General features: G+C 40.8%; 1 protein-coding gene across 1 annotated transcript in view; it reads left to right on the forward strand.

The window, feature by feature from the left end:
• Positions 1-24,833, forward strand: part of CSMD3 (CUB and Sushi multiple domains 3) — a 584,303-nt gene that overhangs the window by 158,517 nt on the left and 400,953 nt on the right. The window contains exon 4 of the mRNA XM_060277658.1: positions 14,347-14,541. Within this exon, the coding sequence (XP_060133641.1) occupies positions 14,347-14,541 (195 nt within the window). The remainder of the gene's footprint in view (positions 1-14,346; positions 14,542-24,833) is intronic.

Here is a 24,833-nt window from a genome sequence, read left to right on the forward strand (position 1 = left end):
TGTGAGGGGTAAATACACACCAACAAGGGGGCCCAGTGCTCTCCCTGGGATCCCCTAGCCTTATAGCTATTCTTGCCAGCATGAAATGGCAAGAGTCTCCTCCTATTTCTCTGAGTGATGGTAAGGGCTGAGCTTGCAGGGATAGGTCACAAACATGAGTGGCAGGGGTGAGGATGAGCCCAGTCAGGGTGGTTGCTCAATACTTAAACTATCTTGCGGTAGCTGGGATTGGAATTACTGAACCAGACTGAAAGCATATATAAGCACAACATATACAGTGGAACCTCGGTTTATGAACACCTCGGTTTACGAATTTTCGGTTTACGAATGCCACGGACCCATCTGGAACGGATTAATTCACTTTCCATTACTTTCAATGGGAAAGTTCGCTTCAGTTTATGAACGCTTCAGTTTAAGTACTCTGTGGACCGCCTGGAACTGATTAATCCACTTTCCATTACTTTCAATGGGAAAGTTCGCTTCAGTTTATGAACGCTTCAGTTTATGAACAGACTTCCGGAACCAATTGTGTTCATAAACCGAGGTACCACTGTATATATAAGCTCAGTCTGTTTAGATAAGACTAATAATTCAAATGATTTTGTCAAAATTTGATTCCTGCATCTAATGCAGCCCATTTTAAAGGCAATCTCAATATTTTTCCCATCGGATGGTGAGTTTTTCAAATCTTTTGTTTATCTTTTGAAATGTTTCCATAGGTGCATTTTTCTCCTATTGAGAGTGAATAAATTTATCACTTGTTCAGTCAATTTAGTTCTTTGTATTTAATACTGCAGCTGAAGAATAGCTGGCCTTGAAAGGATTTATTACACTATCATCACTGTTCACATTTGTTATGTAGCTATAAACATGGTTATTGATATTTTAGAAGAATACTTTCTTCACTCTTTCCATTAACACTACAGAAGATTTCATTTCTTTGCCATTTCTTTGCCATCTAATGTCATTATTCTAAAATGTCTCTAGTTTGTCTTCCTCGGAAGGAAATATTTGTTGGAAATTGAAAGCAAATGTTCTTACTCTGTTAGATCACTTCATAAATCAATGTTTTGACAAAGAACAAGAGAGATCCATAGTGACTACAATTCCTAATATTTCCGCTCCCCCCTTTCTCTGTATATACTGTATATACACACAAACACACTTATACAGCCCAGTCCTATCTAAATTTATTCACAAGACCAATCATATTCTTTAGGGTTTGATGTAAAGTAAGCATGAATAGGAGGGACGTGGGTGGCGCTGTGGTCTAAACCACAGAGCCTAGGGCTTGCCGATCAGAAGGTCGGCGGTTCGAATCCCCACGATGGGGTAAGATCCCATTGTTTGGTCCCAGCTCCTGCCCACCTAGCAGTTCAAAAGCATGTCAAGTGCAAGTAGATAAATAGGTACCGCTCCGGCGGAGAGGTAAATAGTGTTTCCGTGCACTGTTCTGGTTCGCCAGAAGCGGCTTAGTCATGCTGGCCACATGACCCGGAATCTGTCTGCGGACAAACACCGGCTCCCTCGACCTAGAGAGCGAGATGAGCGCCGCAACCCCAGTAATCTGTGACTGGACCTTACGGTCAGGGGTATCTTTACCTTTACCTTTAAGCATGAATAGTACTGAGCCCTTGCTGTAATTCTCCTTATGTTGTGATTACAGATAGCAATGAAAGTACAAATCTAAACATGAGTTTGAAAAGTCTTAATTCAGCTCACAAAATACAAGGGGAATTAAAAATGGGCTGAGCAGCTAATTCTCTCCCATTTTGTTCTTGCTGGCATTCGATCATAGGTTCATTCCAATCTTCCATGTTGCAATTCTGCCCTGTTGCTTGAATTAGGTCTGCACTTCTTATGTAAAAGATATGCTTCTCAATTATTTTCAATGCGTTCTCCAGTAAAATATATATTTTATAGGGATATTTTATGTCAAATATGTATACTATTCCATGACTGTTAGCAGTACTAGTAGTAAACATATATATGCATAGGATTGGACATGCATAGGATTGTGCTACACAGGAATTACCCCATTTGGCAATGGAGCAGCTCTCTAAACTTGGCAGAGGGAGAACAAGGCTTTTAAATAGTGTTCTGCACAAGGTTGCCATTACACATGACAGAGCTGAATGGGTTTAGGATCCAGCCTAAGTCTCCACTTCTCTGGAAATATCCTGCCACACCCATGGAATGCCCCATTTAGCAATTGGGCCAGCTTCAGACAGCTGAACCTCTGCTGAACTGAGATGAGAAAATTACACCGACATATCTTCAGTTAAACCAGGGTTGGGGACTGAATCCTGGCTGATCCCGGCTGAGCTGGAAATCACCCGGCTGAGCTGGAGATCTATTGCATCATGAGTTGCTCATCCCAGATCTTCCCATAGGATTCCCCTCTATGTCACCTAAATGTGCTTGTGTGTGTGTTTGTTTGTTTTTTAAATGAGTTTTAAGGTTGTAACTGAATAGTTAGACAATTATGCTTATTCTTTTAATAATCAGTTATCACCTTTCAAGAGTAAATTTAATGTATAGTTCCAGTGCAGAAAGCCCCTCTTTTGGCCCGCTGCAAAAAATTAAATATCACAGGTAGGTAACAGTCTCCATAAATGTTTGCTTAGTCCCTATCTGTCAACCTGCTTGCTTGTTATCTATCTACATTCCTTGACTACCCTTGGCCTGTCTCAGCAGTTGATGCATGAGCAGTTTGTGTGTGTGTGTGTGTGTGTGTGTGTGTGAGAGAGAGAGAGAGAGAGAGAGAGAGAGAGAGAGAGAGAGAGAGAGAGAGAGAGAGAGAGAGAAGAGCAAATTACTTAAATTTCACCACACAGAAGAGAGATGTAGAGGGCTGTATTATTAAACTGTAGAAGTAAAATCCACAGCAGACATAGTTTTAACAACTAATATTAAATGACAACAATGGGTGAATATTTTTAACAGGAACATCCTATCATAATACATTCTTGTATAATTGTTCTTCACTTTTGGGATTCTATTAGTTTCTGTCACTGAAAGTAGAGTCCATTTTGCATTTTGGCTATTTGCATTTGTTTTGTTTTAATACTCACTGTCATTTTTGGGTAGTTCCTCCCATGTCTCCCTTTTTATGATTTCAGTAAACAATTTAAATCCTTCAATAGCAACTAAAGTCTTTGCATCCTTAAGGCATTCTTTTCTTTTCATTTTGTTTTGTTTTCAGAATTTATGCAACACTTGGAATATTTTCAACAGAAAAGCAATGCAAAATTTTATAAAGAAATCCCAAATGTGGCACAGCCTCATTCACGAGGCAGACCTACCTCTGCAAAGATACAGCATAGAAATCAGGCATTAAGTGTTCCAGTTCTTTAGGAAGAGTCTGAACACTTGGCGTGGGCGAAGATTAGACTTATTTAATCCAAAACTGGCATCTCAGCACAGAGCATAAGGCATTATTTTAGTTCTATAAATAAAGATGCCACACATGTTGCAATCACAGAAGGAAAGTACAACAGTTATTTTTGTCTCCTTGCCTCCAAAATAAAGTGTCAGTGGTGAAATCCTGCTGGTGTATTTTGATGGGATGAGCCTACTTTAAAAGAATGCTCCTTCCTCTCTGACACAAAAACACACAGAGACACAAATCCAATATCCCAGGGCACTCACCTCAGTTAATCAAACTGACAGTTTCAAGGGAAGGGGATATATCCCTGTTTACCAGGCACTCTTCCCTATGGTGTGTGTGTGTGTGTGTGTGTGTGTGTGTGTGTGTGTGTGTGTGTGTGTGCAAACACAGTGGTACCTCGGGTTAAGAACTTAATTCGTTCTGGAGGTCCGTTCTTAACCTGAAACTGTTCTTAACCTAAGGTACCACTTTAGCTAATGGGGCCTCCCGCTGCCGCCGCCGCGCAATTTCTGTTCTCACCCTGAAGCAAAGTTCTTAACCCGAGGTTAATTTCTGGGTTAGTGGAGTCTGTAACCTGAAGCGTCTGTAACCTGAAGCATCTGTAACCCGAGGTACCACTGAAGACACATAGTAAAAGGAGTGGAGAAATCTTTCAGTTTTGGTTTCCCTCATCTTCTCATTTTCTTAATCATAAATTCAGTTTGTCCCAGTGAAAAAAAGAAGTCAGCATGAAAATTTGCACATATTTCTATCCACATTTCCTCTAACATCCACTTTTTGTATGCATGGGGGCAGGAAAACTGCACCACAAAATTCAGAGAGGTGCACATTTCTGAAAATAGTTGTATTTTCTCCTGCCTGTTGTTTTCAGAAATGTGGATTAGGTAGCTTTTCATAAAAATGAGAAGGAGACTGAATTCCCCTGCCTGTTCTTCTTTTATAATCACCTTCCCCTGCCCCTTTGGACCTTTAAGCAAATGTAGATATAAATATTTCTCAACTGCCCTTCCTTGAAATGAATTTCAGGGCAGTGTTACAATGGGCACGATTAAAACTATTTGTACTGAACACAAATACAACAGAACAATAAAGCAACAACATTTATAATGAGTTAGCAAAATGAGAGGTAGCACTATAATGGAGAGTAATCATAACCATTTACAATGCCTGGGCCATTTTTGCTTTTGCTTTTAATGTTTCAACTTGGCACAGAAAAGTTTCTAATGTCACCAATCAACCATGCCATTTTTGGGGGGAGCAGGGTATTCCAGAGTCAGGATACTACCCCAGATACGCATGAGGACTTGGTCATCATGCACATGTCTCCATTTTCATCTAAGAAATCTTAGAACCACAAAAGAGGAAAAGCCTAGGAATCCTGGCAAAATATGAAATGTAGTTTCTTAACTGAACAGTAGAGAGCCCCCGTGAAGCAACTACGACCATTTAAATGCAGTAATGGTGCTGAATATAGAAGCAGTAATTAATGACAAGAGGGAGAGGGAACAAAACACTGTCTTGCACAGTTTTAGTTAGTGCTATAGATTTTCTCTGCTTCAGATCACTTTCTTCGTACTTTTACATTCCGAGGCCCGTACCCAGAACACATTGTTTTCGTTTGTTTGTTTTTATTGAAAGCTTTTGAACTGAAAGCACTGTAGGAACTAAACATTACAGTTAAACTTGAGGGGGGATAGGAAGCTGCCTTATACCACATCTCGCTCAGTGGTCCACCCTGCTCCATATTGTCTACACTGGTTGGCAGTGGCTCTGCTTGGTTTCAAACAAAAGTCTCTCCTAGACCTGCATGGAGATTTTGGAGATTGAACCTGGGACCCTCAAATGCTCTACCACTGAGCTATGGCACTGTTCATCTCTCTCTCACACACATATACCCTTACACAGAGAGACACACACACACAGAGAGAGAGAGAATCATAGAATTGTAGAGTTGGAAGGGACCCTAAGGACTCAAGTCCAACCCTCTGCAATGCAGGAATATGCAGATGTCCTGTATGAGGATTGAACCTGCACCCTTGGTCTTATCAGCCCCACACTGTAACCAGCTATCCTTCAACATAAGTACCAAACAATAGGCCTACCACTTAACAGACACAACTGAGATACTAGATATTTCATAGTATATCTTTTGTGGGTGATTCAGAGATAAAGATAAGAATTTAAGAATGACACTGCTAGATTAGACCAAAGGTTCATCTGCTTATTATATTTATTTCTTATTTTATTAGATTTATATACTGCACTTCATCATAAGATCTCAGGGTGGTTCACAGAATCCAGTTCAGCAACTGGCTGCACACATTGAGCAACTATATGCTCCTGGGAAGCAGACATACAGAAAAATGAACGCAGCAACCCTCCACGCCCACAGAGGTATCCCAGGAAGCTGCATTCAACCATCATGACCAGCAGGCATTGATAGATCCCATTCTCCATGAATTAATCTAACCTGCTATCTGAACTAGTGACGCGTGCTATATCTTGTGGCAGTAAAATCCATACCTTAATTACACACTGTGTGAAGAGGTATGCCCATTTGGCTGCCCTTGATCACCTGCCAATCTCATTAGATCCATACTCTTAAACTTCATAGAATCAGAGAGTTGGAATGGACCCTGAAAATCATCTAATCTAACCCCCTGTATTGCAGGAATATGCAGCTGTCCCATAGGAGTACCAAACCCGAAACCTTGGTATTACCAGCACCACACACTCTAACCAACTGAGCTCACTGGCTAGCAGGGGTTGATGGGAGTTGTAGTCCAACAACATCTGGGGATGTAAGTTTGAAGACCACTACAGTAGATGACCAGGAGCTCTAGTATTATGAAAAGGGGAGGAATACCCCAACTATTAGTATATTTATAAACTTCCATAAATTTCCCACCCCCACCCTACATTGGTGCCTTTCCTCATAGGGCAAAATGCTTCAACCCCCCTTGAGCTTTCTTCCTGCCCTTTTCTGAAGCTTTTTTGAGCTCTACAACTCTGGAAAATTCAGAATCTAATTAAGGCTATTTTAAAAGAGATGCAGCCTGATTTTCAATTCCACTTTACAAGGAAGAACAGACAGGATAAAATTAGAGCATCAACATCAATTCCTATAAAGGAACTAAAGTTCATTACCCACTGTTGAGTATGGTATCTACCACCATCCTTCTTCAAGAAACGTATCTTATTGGTAAGTTCCTAAAGTAGCTCAATTTAAATTACATTTTTAGCCTCCTAGAAGAAGAGGCACTCTCCCAAGCAACATCATCCACAATGTCTTGCTTTGAGGAAGGATGTCACTCCTGACAGCAAGGGAGAATGGGAGTGAAGATGTACCACAGCCACATTGTTGTTGCTGTTTAGTTGTTTAGTCGTGTCCGACTCTTTGTGACCCCATGGACCAGAGCACGTCTAGCGCTCCTGTCTTCAGCAGCCACATTATCAATAATAAAACATTTCAAAGTTAAGGAAGGTGATTGCGGGCTGCGCCTCACCTCAAATGGTGCCATTTCCTGCACCAACTGTGGAATAGTTCCGCACTGTTTTGCTCATGCCCAAGCAGTCCCATGACAAAAGGAATATCGGTTCATAATGAAAGCCAGAATTGTGAATCCCCAGCACCCAGTTAATTGGTATTCCTAGTATCATTGATGAAAAATCTCTCCTCTGTTCATAGTTTCCATCTAAAAGTATAATTGTGAGAGGTAGTTAATTTGAATGGCTTTAATTAATATTTACAAATAGGGGAATTTTTGCTAATTAAATGTTCTAAGAACGTTTGCCCATCTCCGTTAAGGGGAACTCTCTGGAGCATATTTTTACACTAGATTTTAGCTCAAAACTCCCATTGACATTAACAAGAGTCTCCATGCAGAACGAGAACAGAATAAGAAATGCAGAAGCATGCCAGAAATTTTATATCAGCAATTTGCCCTCGGAGTTTTATTACTGAATGCTGGGAGATAGTGCAGCTTGTACATTCTTGACTTCCATATGAAATGTTTAGGGGAGATATTTTGTTTCAGCCCAAAATAAACAATGAATATGCTAATTCCCCAAATCTATTCAGGTTGTATATATGACATGTGGAGATGGAGAATTTTAATACTACAATGAGGAAAATCTTTTTTGTTTGTTTGTTTGTTTGTTTTCATGAAGGGAAGAATAGCAACCTTTTCCCAAACATGTTCACTTTCCACATGCAGATTAGTCGAGCAGATGTGTGCCCATTTGACTGCTTTGATCCACAGAATTGTCTTTTTTACAATTGCCACATAATGTTTGTTCTGCACCACCATTTTGGAGCATGACATTGGAAGCAGGAAGCTTGCTGTGGGTGTGGAGGCTCCCCACACAATTAACTAACATGTTGAAGACCAGAGTTCAGACCACCACTCAACCACGAAGCTCACTGGGTGTCTTTCAGTCACCCAGTCACCATCTCCCAGCCTAACCCACCTCACAGGGTTGTTGTGAGGGCAAAATGGAAAGGAGAAAGAACCATATCTGCCACCTTGAGTTCCTTGGAGGAAAGGTGGGCTATAAATGCATGCATAAATAAAAAAGGAAGTTGCACAGAGAGCTATCCTGCATAGAGCAGACTCTCGCTTCAGAAGCCAGTTTCTTTATTAGTTATTTAACAAAATTTATGTACTGTTTGATTAGGGGTGGGGTTGCTGGTTTGTTTCTTTTTCTTGCTTTTAATTATGCAATTTGTGTTTTTATGCTGTGAACAGCCCTGAGCTCTATGGATGAAGGGTAAAATGCAAATTTAATGAAGAAGAAAACCTCCAGGCTGATTACAAAAAACAAACAAACAACCACACACCTTTTTAATATAATGATTATGATAATCAGTGGCGGAGCTTCATGCTCTGGCACCAGGGGGCGGAGAGCAGGCAGGGGCGGGGCTGGTGCGCATCCTGGGGCGGGGCGCGTGTCCTGGGGCGAGGCACACCGCCCACAGAGGCGTGGCATGCATCCTGGGGGTGGGGCACGCCATTTGCAGTGGTGTGGCACCCAGCGTGGGTGGGGAAGTAGCTGCAATGGCACTCTACTGGGATCGCGCTGCCGGGGGCGGTGCACCCCACCTGCACTCCTCTTCCTCCGCCAGTGATGATAATAATTAACATAACAAGTTTTGCCCCAGTATGGTAACAACAGGGTCAGGAGGAGACCCATGACTTTGGAGGTGGAACTCAATGCACAACCCCAGAGCCCCTTTCACTACAGTTTTCCATGCACATAGTTGGTCATTATGGTCCAAACTATAGGTTTCTCATGCCACATCATTAGCCTCAAAAGATGGAGATTGTTGGCTCTAATGAGACCACTACAATACATTTGTTGCATGTACCTGGTGAGAAACTACAATACATTTGATACATAAGTCAGTAAGTGCTCTGGTTTCAGCTTAAGTAATTTTGAATCTGTTGAGTTCATGCAGTTCTTTTTCCTGTAGTAGCTGCTAGGTTTAATTTGTTTCAGATAAGTTATGTACAAAACTATTTTATAAGTTGAAACACCTAGAGAGCTTTTTTGGCAGAAGCTAGAAGTATGGATTAATTAGTCAATGGTTCAAATCTTATCTAATGTACCAAGAGACTCTAGATTTTTATCTACTGTTTTGTTGCAAAAAAGAAGTTATCAAATGCATTTCTTCATTAGACTTAGAATTTTTTCATTATAGCAAAACTATATTTCCATGTCCATTGAAGGAAGGTTATTTATGGCTCCACTAAGGAGTGGCATTGGGTTCACTTCATAAATTGCCTCTTAGGGAATGTTTTCATTTGACCAAAGGTAACTGGGTTTTGTAAAATTACAGCTGTAAATCAGAGTCTCTTACTAAAGTTGAAAGGGAGAATCAAGGGTGTTATGTATTCAGTGGTCTGTGTTGACTCTGGACTAAGGATTATGAGCCCCTCTGTTCTGCTTCAATACATGATATCCAATCACATTTCAGGATTTGGACCACTGCCATTGGCCCTTAAACTCTGAGTTACGATTCGCAGCGTGGGAGTTTAGACAGCCAATCATGTTGAGAGTGGGAGTGGCCCATGCCTTCATAAATGTATATAAGCAGTTGCTTTGCCCCTGTTGTCCAGTTCTGTTAGTTCAATAAAGGTTCTTGCTGTTATCACTGCATCTTTCTTCATGGGAACACACCTACACTTCATTGAAGGTCTATGCTCTTCAAAAAACTTGAGGCTCAACTGGACTCTGTAGGTTGCATCTATTTCTACCCTTCCATCCACCGAAGAGTATTTGATCAAATGAAGGACTCTGCCAATAAAAGGAGTGGAAGGAACTTGCAGTGCATCTCCCTTCATCCTGCAACTTCTGATGCCATCTTTGATTCTGTTCTGGAGAGTCCTCCTACCCTTTAGAGCACTTCTATTTTTTATTTTTTGGGGGGGGGATTTGGAGGGGCTTCAGGAGGGAGGGAAAGTATGTGAAAATTGCCTTAACAGATTCGTTAAGATCTGGAGGACCACAATATGAAATTCACATGCCCCGGAGAAATATGTTGGCACATGTGTCTTGAACATCAGCTTTCCCTTCTTGTCAGGGAAAATTACTTCTGAAACAGAAGAGAATGTCATAAGCAGAAAGTGTGATAGTGAGTGGTATGGGGGTCAGCTGCTTATTTTATTTTATTTCTTTATTTTTAAAAGAACCTTCACCAACATAAGTGAAAGACTTTAAAGACATGTCCAAAATAGCTCTTTGGAATCCAACTCCAAATTGCATCTAACATTAAAAAAAACATGTTTTATCACTGCCCTGTCTGTTGCCCTGGGGTCTTTCAAGAGGAAAGGCAGGATATAAGTCAAATTAAAAAAGAGATAAAAAATAAAACTTTTACGAGAAATACAGATAGGCAGCTGACTCTCCTAAACATTTCCTGGAATGTTCACTATCAATACTTATTAAAACTTAATTTATGGGCTGGAAGGGATAAAAATTATGCTTTCAGAACTAGTCATACTTTAACTGTGTATAGCGTCTAATGAAGTAAGGGGATGGATTGATGAGGTTTGGGGAGATAAATTACTACATCTGCTAGATGCAATTAGAATTTACAGTACGTTCAAAGTCTCTGTACAAACACATTTAATTAATGGATTGAGTCTAATTATTTGTGCTTGGGGCCCAGTATTGTATCTCAGGTGAAAAGTAATTGGTGAAAAAAAGACTACAAGCTAGTCTCCTTTTCTCCATTCTAATTAGTTGTGGGAATTAATATTTTTAAGAACAAATAGAGAGTTTCACAATTCAGAGAAAGCTTTTGTCTTTGTGGCACGTGATTTTGAGTATGTCGCACTATATAGTTGCCGTTGCTCATTGCACGGCATGGAATTAGGCCTGCCATGTCTATGTTGTGACACACAGCAGCTCTTCATTCGTGTGGTACCACCCACAATGACAAAATTTAGCATTATATTACTTTCAGTTTTTCCAAAGCTGTGCATTGTTACATTGCACCAACTACTCTTGCTTCTGCTGGTCCTGCTTGGACAGAAACCAGGCAAATCTGACCCTGTGTTTAGAATACTTTTCCTTTGCTCTTCCAGAATTAGGGGTAAAAACTTCAGTTGGTTTACTTGGTACATCAATCAACTTGGAGCCGCTGCATTTGAGTATTACTATAATGGGGGAATGAAATGGAAGTTGGCCTGTCTTTCCAACAATATTCTAGTTTTGATGTCTTGTTTTCCAATCTCCCGTGCATAATATGGCAATTAGCAGTACATTGCAGACTTTTGTGCTCCTCTCTTTCCCCCAGTTGTGTTTTTCCTCTCCCCCCATTAGTGAAAAATAGTGATGAGTGAAAATTATTCCACACATACTCTAGGCAAGGTACTGCAGTAGGCCCACTTGCAGATGTGTGTTTACCACCCCAGTCAGGAGTTAGGGTTGACATCTTGCTGATTGCTCTGTTTAGCCAATGCTTTTGATACATTACCACCGTATGCTTCCTGACATGCTGCTTATTGGGGATAAAATCCCCCTTGGCTGCTGGGGCATGGGGCTCTCTCTGTCTCAGTTGCAATTCCAGCAGCCCTCAAAAGAACTCATTTCGCAACAGCCTTTGTGGTGTACCTCCTAATGTACTGCTTATCATGGGGAGAAGGAAGAATGCTTCCTTTTGAAGATCTCTGCACACCTGTGCATCTGAACCTGCCACTGTCTGGCTTGGAAGGGAAGTAAAAGGATGCAGCTTATTTTAGGCTTAGCAGGGATGAGGGCAGGTAATTTTCTAGGCTCCTTGTTCTCAGAAATGATCAAAGGTCTTCCAGGTTTAAAAATGAAAACTGGTGTCGAAACAGGGAGAACTTGGGGTTAGTTACTAATCTCTCATTTTACTTTATTGGACGCCAACAAACCACTGAAATGACAAAACAATGCCAAACCCATAGATTTTTTCTTTTCTCTAAGGAATCCACATAACATATTTCTGCAATTAAAACAATGCTCACATTCCATGCACTTGGAAGTCTGCATTGGTGCACTAGCAAGCAAAATATATAAAATATCTGCTACTTAAGCATAAAAGAAATTTTTTTTTTGAAAACCAATGAAACTTTTAGCTGATGTGCCAGCCAATGAAACATTGTATGCCCAATAGACCAGAAGAAGGAAATGGCTTCAACCAAGTTGTTTCCCCTTATTTATGTATCTGTAGTACTTACAGGAAAGGAAGTTTCCCTGCTTTTATAGGTTAAATAAAATTGTTACTGGCATTTTTTACTGAAAGGTGGAGTCCAGAGAATATGGGGGGAAATGAATACTGAGCTACCTACTAGCAGGAGTGAATGATTATGCAATCTGATATCCTCTGAATTAACGAGTAAATTCTTTTAAATATATTGGCAATTATGTTGACAGAGCTGTAATAAAACAGGGAGGAACCGGAGAATGAATGAAAATTAAATATTGTGAGCCAAGAATTCAGATAATGGAATTTAGTCTATTACATTGACTTCTGTGGAGCTAGGCCAAATGATTCCACCAACTTCATCACTTTTTCCCCATTAGAGCCAGCAATCCATTGGCAATAAGCAATCAGTTGTGGCAGAACTTCTAACGTGTTCACATATTATTTCGGAGAGCACAGTCAGGGGGAGAGAGAGAAAAGGGAATGCTGTCAGCTGATGGCGGCTGAGATAGATCAATGCAGCTACTTTAGATGTGCTTTGAGGGTTTTCACTTGCCCTGAGTGATTCCCCCCCCCCTTTTACTTTAAGCAGGAGAACCTTGCTCCATGGCCTGCTTGTGTTTTAGAAATGCACCCCCAAAGTCCCCTTCCAGCAGGCAGAACTAGTTATAAATGACAGGATTCACCTAATGAGTCCTGTCGGTGCAAGCCCTTGGGCAGTGGGGCTCCCCGCTCTCCTTCCTTTATGCCCCATGGTGCACCCAAATGATGACTTGGTGGGTGGGAGAACCCCAAGAACAGTTGGGAGGAGCAGAGGGAAAACCATTCCATCTAGCAAGCTGCAGGAGCAGTCACCATAACACAACATTGAATTTCACCTTTCAATATCATTACTAAACCTATTTAAATTCTCTATGTCCAAGATATAATCCCCATTGAACCGGGGTGCATTCCCAGCCCAATGGGTGCAGGATTGCATCTTTACAGCACAATTCTATACGTGTCTATTCAGAATAAAGTCCCATTGAACTCAGCGACGCAGCAGGTGGGCATAAGAGTGGGACCTTTGTTATTTACAATTGTGTTTTAAAAGTTACAAGGTTGTGGTGTTGTTGTTTTTTAATACTACACTTTATCATGATTGCTTCCAAGGTGGTTTTCAACAACAAAAGAATGAAAACAAAATTTTAAATACAATATACTAAAAGCAGACCATAAATAAAAGCAGCAGGTGGAAAAATCAGGAGCATGGCTGAGTGAATAGCAAGGTTATAGTCTGGCATCTAAATGATAACAGCTTTGATTCCAGGCTCTTGGGGAGATAATTCCATAACTCTATCCGTAGGTGATATCAGCCTCGCTGAAGCATTTGGAGAAGGACATTTTCGGATGACCTTAGCCTTTGGGCAGGTTGATATGGAAGTAGGTTTTCCTTCAGTGATGATACCTCAGATTATAATTTATACACTTTGTGAGTTCCCAGCCAAGTACAAAAAAAAAAAACACACAAAAGGATTAAAAGGTGTTGAAATCTTGCTGTTTAATTGTATGGCCATCATTGGACAAAATGCAGTCATTGATGTTATGTGGTTTATCTTTAAACTTGTGTAGTTGCTTTTTCTTCTTGGTGTAATTGGCTTGTTGGTCACTGCAGACTAAAAAAACAAAGTGTTGGTGTCTCAGTTTTCATTACTTGCTAATTACTTGTATCTCTGACCCTTATTTTTCTGGTTCCAGAAAAAAAAAACAGTTCAAAAGGTTAATTATTCTCAGTACACTTCTTTTATCTATCTTCAGTACTCAAGGTCCTGATTTATCTCCTGCGGGGCTTCTGTAGAGCTGCAATATTACTCCCTAAAATGCATCATAATTTCTTTAGCTAGTAGAAATTGACTCTACTTGATTGTTGCCCTGAACTCTTTTATGAAAGCTATAAAGGAATTGTTACTTGTTTTGGTTTATTGAGTTGGCTTCACCCATTATTATTTTAACCACTGTCTATACTGTGACATTATGCATCAGAGACCTTTCCCCCCTAAGAATGGATTGTCATGTAATGTAGGCAGTGACCGTTTTAGGCAAATCCAACATGTCTGCGACCGCGCATCCATGCATTTTTGCCGAACCGAACCTGGAAGTGACCTGGAAACATCACTAAAAGTGACAGAATGGGGCAGGGGCAAAGCAGAGTGTTTGCAGGGCTTTTTCAATGGTGTTTCAAATATATGCTATTTCACTTATGTTCTCTTGTAGTAATGACGATCCATTTCTTCTTTTACAGAATTACAGAGCAGTTCTTGTGGAAATCCTGGAGTCCCACCTAAAGGTGTCTTGTATGGTACAAGGTTTGATGTTGGTGACAAAATCCGCTACAGCTGTGTGACAGGATACATCTTGGATGGACACCCCCAGCTCACCTGTATAGCTAATTCAGTCAACACAGCATCCTGGGATTTTCCAGTTCCTATCTGCAGAGGTAAGATTAAAGAGCAATTTCCATTCAAAGGGAAGCATTTCAAAGTACCACTGACTTCAGTGGAAGGAGACATGATTAACCTCACTGAAACCACCAATAACAAGAAAGTGATTGACCTTGGTTGGATTGTATCCTCTATTTTTTTCCAGACAATGTACTTACTTTCAGTTACCATCTCACGAGCAGAAATAGCTGCTTCTAGAGCACAACTGGGAAAAATTCGCTGCGAATGAAAAATGGTGTGTGTTAGTATTTCTGATCGGATTCCAGTATTTTCGTACACTCCTCTGAACTATAATGCCAGCATCTATTTATTCTAACTAAAAAAGGGAAGCATTCATTGCTATGTTTGATTTGACAAAATCAATCAATCATCATATTAAAATAGGTCCCTTACAGGCCAATGCATTTAAAGAATATTACTTAAGAGATGCATAAAACATAACAATGTGTCAGTTTTCACCAACAGTTAGGCCAATAAAAATCATTTGTGGTAGTTAGAACCCATCAAAATAAATAGCTATTATAAAACAAATCCATAAAGTCTCTTACACTCTGAATAAAAACGCACATAAAAATATTTAAAAGCTTCATTTGCAACCAAGCTCACTTTCACTATCTGTTCCTGGGTTTTTTACCAGCTATGATGCAAAAGATAACAATAAAAAGTGACTGCTGAAATGATTTGCATATGTGTATCAATCGTATGATCTGCCACCTCTTTTAAGCTAATATATTTGAAATTAGGGCTGCACACCTGACTTCCAATAAGACTTAAATAAGCTCAAGCTCAGCTGATCGACACAGACTGGCATGCAGACACTGAAGGGCTCAACAAAGGTGAATGCAGCCTTCATACTGAAAAAGTTAGCCACTCCTATGTTAGCTATCAGCAATAAGTCAATTCGCATTACAGGAAAGTGAATTGAAGAATTGTGCTTCATTTGCTGGATGGGAACAAGAAATTCAGGTTGGGGAGGCAAATAGCTGCAACACTGGGAGGTGGTATGGTAAAGATCTAGCAGAAACAACAGAGATATATTGATAAGTAAGAGCCTAAAAACAAAGCAAAATTGTGTGAAAGTCATTTGAGAAATACTCGTTATTAGTACAAGGTATTTATGGATAAAAAGGTAAAGGACCCCTGACAGTTAAGTCCAGCCACGAATGACTCTGGGGTTGCGGCGCTCATCTCGCTTTACTGGCCAAGGGAGCCAATGTTTGTCTGCATACAGTTTTTCAAGGTCATGTGGCCAGCATGACTAAGCCGCTTCTGGCGAAACCAGAGCAGTGCACGGGAACGCCGTTTACCTTCCCGCCGGAGCGGTACCTATTTATCTACTTGAACTTTGACGTGCTTTTGAACTGCTAGGTTGGCAGGAGCTGGAACCGAGCAACGGGAGCTCACACCACCGTGGGGATTTGAACTGCCGACCTTCCGATCGGCAAGCCCTAGGCTCAGTGGTTTAGACCAGGCATCCTCAAACTTCGGCCCTCCAGATATTTTGGACTACAATTCCCGTCATCCCTGACCACTGGTCCTGTTAGCTAGGGATCATGGGAGTTGTAGGCCAAAACATCTGGAGGGCCGTAGTTTGGGGATGCCTGGTTTAGACCACAGTGCCACCCACATCCCACAATTCTCACACCTGGGAGCCAGTGTAGATCCTTTAGGACTGGTGTTATATAGTCCCGGTGACCGCTCCCAGTCACAAAATAGAACTAATACTATTTGTTCTAGACATACAGTGCTCTGACTAAAACTGTTTCTACTGCAAAAAGGCTTATCTGTGGCTGAACCCGTTTATTTTACATACTTGTGGAGAAGCGGTTGCCCTTGGAAATTTGAGAAAACTTACTCACAGAAGCAGTTTATCCTTTTATGACACTTAACATCTATCTGCATATATTCCCACCTATCAAAAATGAGATGCTCAATTAACAGTAACAAGGAATGCACCCTTGCAATAGGCTCACTAGGCAAGCTACATCTGCATATACCCTTAAACAGAATCAATTTTATCAGGCCTCTTGTCACTTAATAGCACACTGTTTTATTTATACAATGTGTGGCTTTGCTGGAGGTTATTGAGGGTGATTACTCTGTAATGAGCTCCTTATTACTTTCCTCCAGTTTCTGGTGAAGATCCTCCTTGATTAAATTATCATCCATAGGGAGTTTCATTTGTCAATGTCCTAAAACTCCCTATGAATGAACTTTTAATTAAGGAAGGAGCATCTTTGCTCTTTCATAATCTTTCTATTTTCCCATGAACCTGTGTGTCTACTTGAGCCAAGTGGTGGTAGTCCTGAGTTCAAGTAAAAGTTGATTAAATAATTGCAGGTGATTGGCAATCTCTCCTTCTGGTAAATGGTGTCCACCCCTTGCTTATGGTTTGTGAAGGAGGATGAAGAAGATATTATTCTCAGCTTCATACATTACAGAAATTTGCTATGTTGTCGGAGTGAACTCAATGCTCAATGCCAACCACTTTGCACTACTTATTCTGTAAAATAAATTGTAAGATAGTATGTTGTTGTATTAACATGTGAGCTGTTGTTAAATACATGTTTAGTGGGGGTAGGTAGAGGAACTTGTGAACTTTCCGATGTTGTTGGCCACCAGCTCCCATCAGACCAAGCCAACATGGTCAATGATTTTGATAGGAGTTGCACTTCAGCAATATCTAGCAGACCACATGTTCTCTACCCCTGATTAATAATAATAATAATAATAATAATAATAATAATAATAATAATTTGTTGTTTATACCCTGCCCATCTGTCTGGGTTTCCCCAGCCACTCTGGGTGGCTTACAACAGAATATTAAAATACAATAATCTATTAAACATTAAAAACTTCCCTAAACAGGGCTGCCTTCAGAAGCCTTCTAAAAATAGGTTTAGAGATTACCTACTGAAAATGATGTACTGCCTCTTAAAAAGAAAAGAAAATGTACTTTGGTCTGGTGTATGGTTACCAGATTTTTTTTTTCAATGAATCCGGGGACAGTTTTCAAGTTCAATGGATTTTGTATGGGGACTGATGTGTAAATCTGGGGACTGTCCCCAGGAAACGGGGACATCTGGTAACCTTTGTCTGGTGGATATCTATATGCTGGTGAAATTCTGCATGCTCATTATCCTTTGGTTTTGCCTTATTTATTAAAAACATTCATAGGCTGTCATTAAGGGTCAAAACCTTACCAAGTAAGCTTCCAATAAAATATGTAAGGTATTTAAAAAAAAACAAAAAAACAAAAAAGCAGCATTCAACCCACAAAATGTAACACTAAAATAACCTCAACAGAACCAGCCACAGTACTAAAAGAATAGACTATCCCACCCTTTAAAATACCTGACTCCAATAAAGAATCACCACTCACTCTCAGTAAGCAGCCACCGGGAAGCCGGGTGCACAGTGTAACCGGCAATGTTACAATGGACTCTTGAGGCTGGATCTGTGCAGGGGAGCAAAAGATCAGATTTCCACTATCTATTGACTACTGCTGCTGATCCATGTATGTGGAGAGGGGGTGGCGGGATCTCCTGGGCTTAACCCCACCCAGCACTATCACCACTCACTGCTGCCATCAGAGTGACTTTGGGGCAGTCTTGATCTATGAGCCTAACCTACTACACAGAGAGTTCTTGCAAGGTAAAATCGGGATACCCTGATGCTGCCCTGAGATCCTGCCCTTGGAGAAAGGGTGGGATACAAATGTGAATGATGGATAAGGAGTTGGGATTTATTCCGTCCTGTTGCTGCTTGTTTTCAGTTCAGTATCCAAATAACCAATTGTAGCAAACAAATTCATTGACTCTCAATATTATTGTCATGCAGGAACGGTAATAACTTTAAAAACTTCCACTTTTCAGTTCAGTATCCAAATAACCAATCGTAGCAAACAAATTCATTGACTCTCAATATTCTTGTCATGCAGGAACGGTAATAACTTTAAAAACTTCCACTTCTTACCAGATCTACTAGAACTGCCAGTGTTCATTAAAATAATGTAATTTTATTGGGTTTATTAGAAATGCAAAAAAAGAAAAAAGGAGATAGGTTTAATTGAAGGTAGAACGATTTAGATTTATTGTGTTGTGAAGTGGTCAATTACATTGTGCATTGCCCATGACCAGCTTTTAAATACATTTTTCTCTCTTGACATATTAATTTTGATTGGGGCATTTTTAACAGTGAAACATGACAGCAGCTTCATCATATCACCTTTTACTTTTGAGATAGTGTAGAAATTGCAGGCTGCAACGTGCTGCAGAGTGGTGGAAATGATTCACGGAAGGCTAATAAATAAGGTCATAGTTATATATAATATTGTCACTCTGCAAAGGTTATATTAATTAGATGGTTTGATAATCAGGGATAATATTCTGACTTTTATTTTTTAAAAGGTTGCTCTATTTATAGACAAAAGCAGCAGCTAGCACATCAAATAATATTCTATTGCCTTCATTTTGAAGATGCATTTTATTTTTGATGCATTGTCAAAAGGCAGTTTGGCCCTCTGCTTCTTTCACTAAAAGACAGTGGGCATGATCAAGCTATTTGTCTCAATGTTTGGTCTTTCATTTGGATTTTTAAGGTGCTTAGTTTCAACTAAATTGTGTTCATAAGACTAAAGGAAGAGCCCTGTTAGATTAGTCCAAAGGCCTATCAAGCCCAGTGTTGCATTCTTGCAGATGCCAACCAGATTCCTCAGATAAGCCCACACTTAGGACAGAAAGCGAGAAGCACCCTTGCAGTCAACTGGTATTCAGAGGCATACTGTTTTTGATTCTGGACATAATACACAGCCATCATGACAAGCAGACATTGATAGCCAGAACAAATCCATGAATTTGTTTGATCCTCTTTTTAAGCCAGATGACCCGGGGTATAAATAATAAATTGTTGTTTGTTGTTGTTGTTGTTGTTGTTGTTGTTGTTGTTGTTGTTGTTGTTGTTGTTGTTGTTAAAGCCATTACTGTATCTTGTGGTAGCAAATTCCATAGTTAATTATGCACCATGTGAATGATAATAATAATAATAATAATAAATAAAGTCTGCCTTGGACCTTCCAAGATTTGTCTTCATTGGACGGCCCCAGGTGCTAGTATTGTAAGAGTTGGAATGTCTCTTTATAACATATTAAAAGGCATGCTATTTAGGGGAAATTGCTTGCAAAAAAAGTGAATAATGTGCAATATTGCATACAAATTGTTTATATTATGGAAAATGAAAAGAAGTGCACTTTTTATTTTTGAAAATCACAAACTAGTGAATAAATGTGGCAAACCTAAGGTTGGGAAAACAGAAAAACTGGGAGGAATGGTTAAAACAATATTGAAACTGTTTTAAGACCCAAAACACTTTACAAGGGCTTCTTGGGTATTTCCCAAATGATGCACATATAATCCATTAAACATCTTGAGAATCTGGTTGATATGCAAATAGTTTGAAGTCGTTTCCCTTATTGGTTGCTAGTATTCTAAAAAAAAAAAGCTAGCCAAGCCACTTTGTTTCTTTGCTTCTATCAGTGCAAGGTGAGAAATGATTTCTATTTTATGAAATGTATAGCAGTATGTTATTTAGTATCTAGGGATTGTTTTATATTTCGTGGCACTACACACACTTTATTTGCTTGCTCTTTATGTGGCAGACATTTTATAGGTGTAATAAAATGAAATTTAAATTCATTCTACAATGGTAGCAAACAAAAAATGCACTCTCTTATTCTTTTTCTTCTTCCAGAAACTTTTCAAATATGGGGAAAGCAGAGCAAAAGCTTTAATGTGTCAAAATGTTGCCTGGTTTGGGCCAGCTAGTTTATCATAAAGAATGCACTGAAATGCCACTTTGTATCCCAACACTGAGCTGTAATTTGGAGCAATGTGACAGTTCCCTTCCATTAACCAATTGAAACTGAAATCAAGCTGGACCTTTAACTCTTACTCTTCCAAAGATCTTATACTTCAAAGCTTTGGCCAAAACTCTTTTCCCATGAACTGGTCTCTGGATTCTGGAGTTCCTAACCATCTGGAACTATGCTTGCAAAATGAAACCAAAGCATTAGGAATTCTCTGTTGTTTACCACGTCTTTATAGGCCATTTATAGTCTTCTATAGTCCATTCCCCATGTATACTGGTACAGTACAGCACAAAAATGAATATTGATGCCATCATAAGTAAGGATGGGCCAAATGGTCTCTCTCATGGAGAGACTAGGAGGACTGCATTTGGCCCCTGGGTCTGAGATTGTCCACCTCTGGTTAATAAGCACCAGTTCTTGTTTACTGATTGTTTTTGTCTTTTGTAGTCTTGTACACCTCCAGCTGGCAACTCCTGCAGCCAAGCTGGTGCCAAACATATTGCTCTGTTTTCCTTTGCACTACATCAATGAGGCAGAGAGAGGAGTCTTGTCATCTGGGCAGCCCAGAACATCCATACACACTGCCCAGGCTTGCACACCTTGGAAGGTCACTTAAGTGCTGTTAACACAGCAGTTTAACTTCACCCCAGAGGTGCACTCCATTGTCTCTCAAGACAGAATACTTTTGTAGTTAGAAATTGTAATTTTTTAAATTATTAATAAAGAAAAGAATGGGTTTGACATGTACAAAACCCTTCAGGAAAGTTTTGCTACTCTTAAATAAACTCTTTCTGTTTCTCATTAAATTCATCATATGTTTTGCATGAGTGGAAACCTCGTGTGTGTGTGTGTGTGTATGTATGTATGACTAGCTGTACCCAGCCACGCGTTACTGTGGTCCAGTCAGGGTCCCTGTTTCCCAGGGCAGGCGTATGACGTAACTACACCCCTCTCTCTGTTTCCCCCGGCACATGACGTCATCTTCCCCCCTTGTTGATGAACGTTCCTCCTGAGTTTGATTTGTAATTACTTGTTGCGTTGTTTGCAGTCTGTGAGTATGATGACCTAAGTTTCTTTTGCGAGGCGTTATTTCGATGTACTAAAGGAAATTGATTGAACTGAGAAATAAGGAAGAAATTTTGAAAGATATAAAATAAAATGGGGAAGCATAATAAAATGGGAAAATATTGTACACATTTGTGCAATATTAGTAGGGGTGTCTCAGGTATAGAGGGTAGTGGGGAAGTTGGCATGGTTCGGAGTTCTTGAGGGTGGGTGGTGTTGGAGACTCAGTGTAATATGGAGGTGGTCAGGGGGCCCGAGGTGGAATTTATGGGGGGGGGTTAGTGGGGCAAGTCGACACAGTGTAATGTTATGGAGGCCGGGTCTGATATGTCGTGTCTTGCCTGGATAGTCCTCCGTGGAGTGGAAGGGATGTCGGGGCCCGAGCCAGGCCTGGGCCTGCGGTTCTTGGGGGTGTGGCTCCATCGGTTCTTGGGGTGTGGGCTCCATCGAGAACGGGGCTTGTGGGACCCATCCTGGTTCCCGGGGGGTTGGTGGCTCAGTCTCCGGGGCGGTTTGGCTCCTGGGGTGGTCTGGCTCCTGGTCGGCAGCGTGGCCTCCGGGGTGGCCTGGCTCCCAGTTGGCAGCGCGGCCTGACTCCCGGGGCAGTCTGGGTGTTGGTCGGCAGTGTGGTCTCCGGGGTGGCCTGTTTGCTGGGTGGGGTGGGTCTCGGGGTGGTCGGCTGCAATTCTGGAGAAGTCTCAATGGGGAGTTAGGAGGAGTGGGAGGGGGGCGGGATTATGGCCCTATTGCTACACAATGGTGTCTGTTCCTTTGATGTCCACTGGAGGGTGGACAAATTCAGGTTTTTACCTGTCACAGGTATGGCATCTGTCCAATGTAAGTATGTGCAAACACTCGCGTATTCACATGTGACGTTGTGGCCAAATTTGAATGTAATCGGTCAAGCGGTTTCGGAGAAAAGTGAAATTTAACAAACATATAGATATAGATGTTTTGATATGACTTCCTTGATCAGAAACATTTTAAATTGCACACCACATCAAAAGTCTTTGGACCGAAGAGCGACTTCATACCTTCCAACATGTCACCACAGAAAACCAGGATTTGCATTTTCTGGGATGTGATCCTGTGCAAGTCACATGACCCAAGCAAGATTGCGGCTCAAAGGACACGTGTCTTTGGGGGCCGCGGAACCCCAAAATGCACGTTGTTGAGTACCATGCTCTTGAGAGCATAGCCCCCAAAATGGGATGTCCCCATTTAATAAGGACAGTTAAGGAGCATGCAATTTATACATTTGTTCTATTTGGAAATCAATTTACTGTATGTAGAATTGACTTCTGAATGTACGATAATTGTCTGCAACTTGGAAAACTATATGTTGTTTTTAAAATGTTCCTTTTATACAGATGCTTCAAATTTTCTGACCTGATGTTGCATTTTGTTCTTTGGTGAGAAAGTCAGTGAACTTTACAGTTTCTTCTCTTCCTCCTCCCCCATTAGCGATAGAACCTTTTCCATTAATCCTATAAACCCTGATAACCATGGGTGTCCCTTCCTCCATATCTTAATTTTGACTTTTTCTCAGCTGTTGTTTAAAGAATTCCAGTGGATTACAGGCTTCTTTAAGCTTAAGAAGGCCAAGGGGGCACAAATTATTTTGGCAAGGTTGAATTTTAGCATAGTTCTGTCATTTTAACTATTTATTGACTTTAAAGGCATTGGAATTTGCAGAAGCCGCTCAGTCAGGGTTTCTTATGTCTTTGCCTGTCGTATTTTGGAAGTAGCAATCTTCCAGACTAGTTATTTTCTTGTCTTTGCTGTAAAGAATAATCTACTTTAAAATATTTTTAGTTTATGATTATATCTGCCCTAGTTGTCATTTTAACCCACTTTAGTATTTAATGCACCAGAACTAAGCATATACTTTCTTGAAGTATCTAGTTAGCTTATTTATTTGGAGTATGTAGCTTGTCAGTTAGAAAGGCTTGCAGACCACTGTACTGTAAAGGCTTGGGGTTGATAATTGCATTCTTGTTATGCTAGCATATCAGCTTTAAATAATCTCCCAATGGACCTGGACCCACAATGTGCCTGTTCTGAGGAAGCTATGGAGGGTGGCAAGCCTTTTCAGCTGTGACACTCCATATGTAGAAATCTTTCTCTAATGAGACCCGTTTGGTGCCCTCATGAACATATTATTGGCAGCAGGTTAAAACCTGTGTGGCAGGTTGTGGGTACAGCAGGAATACATTAGACAATGGTCTTGTGTGAAAACAGGCCACAACTTTGATTATAGAGCAGGTAAGCAGGGTTGGCATGGCAGTAGGGCAAGGAAGAGATCATCATTCCACCCAGTGCTTGCTGTTGAAATGGAATTCTGCCTGATGGTTGGAAAACACTCAAGGCGCTTGGGGAATTGATCTGTGTCAGACCAATGCGTGGTGCAGATCAAACATTCACAATCCCCCTGTGCAACCATGAGAGGTGTTTAGGCAAGGCTAGGCCCCACCTGGCTAGGAATATGACTTGACCTTATACCCCTTAGATCCCTTAAGCCTCCCCTACTGCTCAAGGTAGGGTTGCCAGACTCAACAGAGGACAGGACTTCTGTGCCTTTAATTGCCCTGCTCTCTTTTGAGTCTGGAAACCTTAAAGAGAAACCAGCAGACCCTTTGTTTAATTTCCAAGCAAAGGGTCTGCTGGTTTCTCTTTAAGGTTTCCAGACTCAAAAGAGAGCAGGGCAATTAAAGGCACAGAAGTCCTGTCCTCTATTGAGTCTGGCAACCCTACCTTGAGCAGTAGGGGAGGCTTAAGGGATCTAGCTCAATGCCATTTCCACACAGTATTGTGACGAAACATTAAGTTCACTTAACAGAGTGATACACTCACCGAGGGAAAGGGGTGGGTGGGGAACCTCCCAACTCAGAGCCAATTGAGGTGGTGGGGGGGTTAACATTATTTGGTTAACTGGTGGTCCAGCTAATAAACTGAATGCATCTTAACACTGCCTTCAGAGGCACAGGTTTCGGCAGCTCTCTAGGGAGAGTTTGAAATTTGCTTTTCCGTGCATCCTAGTTGTCCTAAGCTGGTTGGTTACTGGGCTTCAAAAACCTGATGAGAAATAGATCACAGGTAGAAGGACTATTGTGTCAAATTTCAATAGGAAAAGCTCTAATAGCAAAATGCCAGCTGCTGAGAAGGAACAGGCACAGCCCTTTTCTATGCTTCATAGAGGCATCTGGTTCACCAAAAAGGGAATGTGCATGTATCTGATCTGTTGGGGTTCTTCTTATATCCTTCTGGGTATTTCTGCACTTCAGTGTGATTGGAACTTGCCTTAAAAATCAAATATAGCTTGTCACACCCGCATCATGCATTTAAAGCACTCTTACA

This window comes from Zootoca vivipara, chromosome 8 (genome assembly GCF_963506605.1).
Source record: "Zootoca vivipara chromosome 8, rZooViv1.1, whole genome shotgun sequence".
Classification (NCBI taxonomy): Eukaryota; Metazoa; Chordata; class Lepidosauria; order Squamata; family Lacertidae; genus Zootoca; species Zootoca vivipara.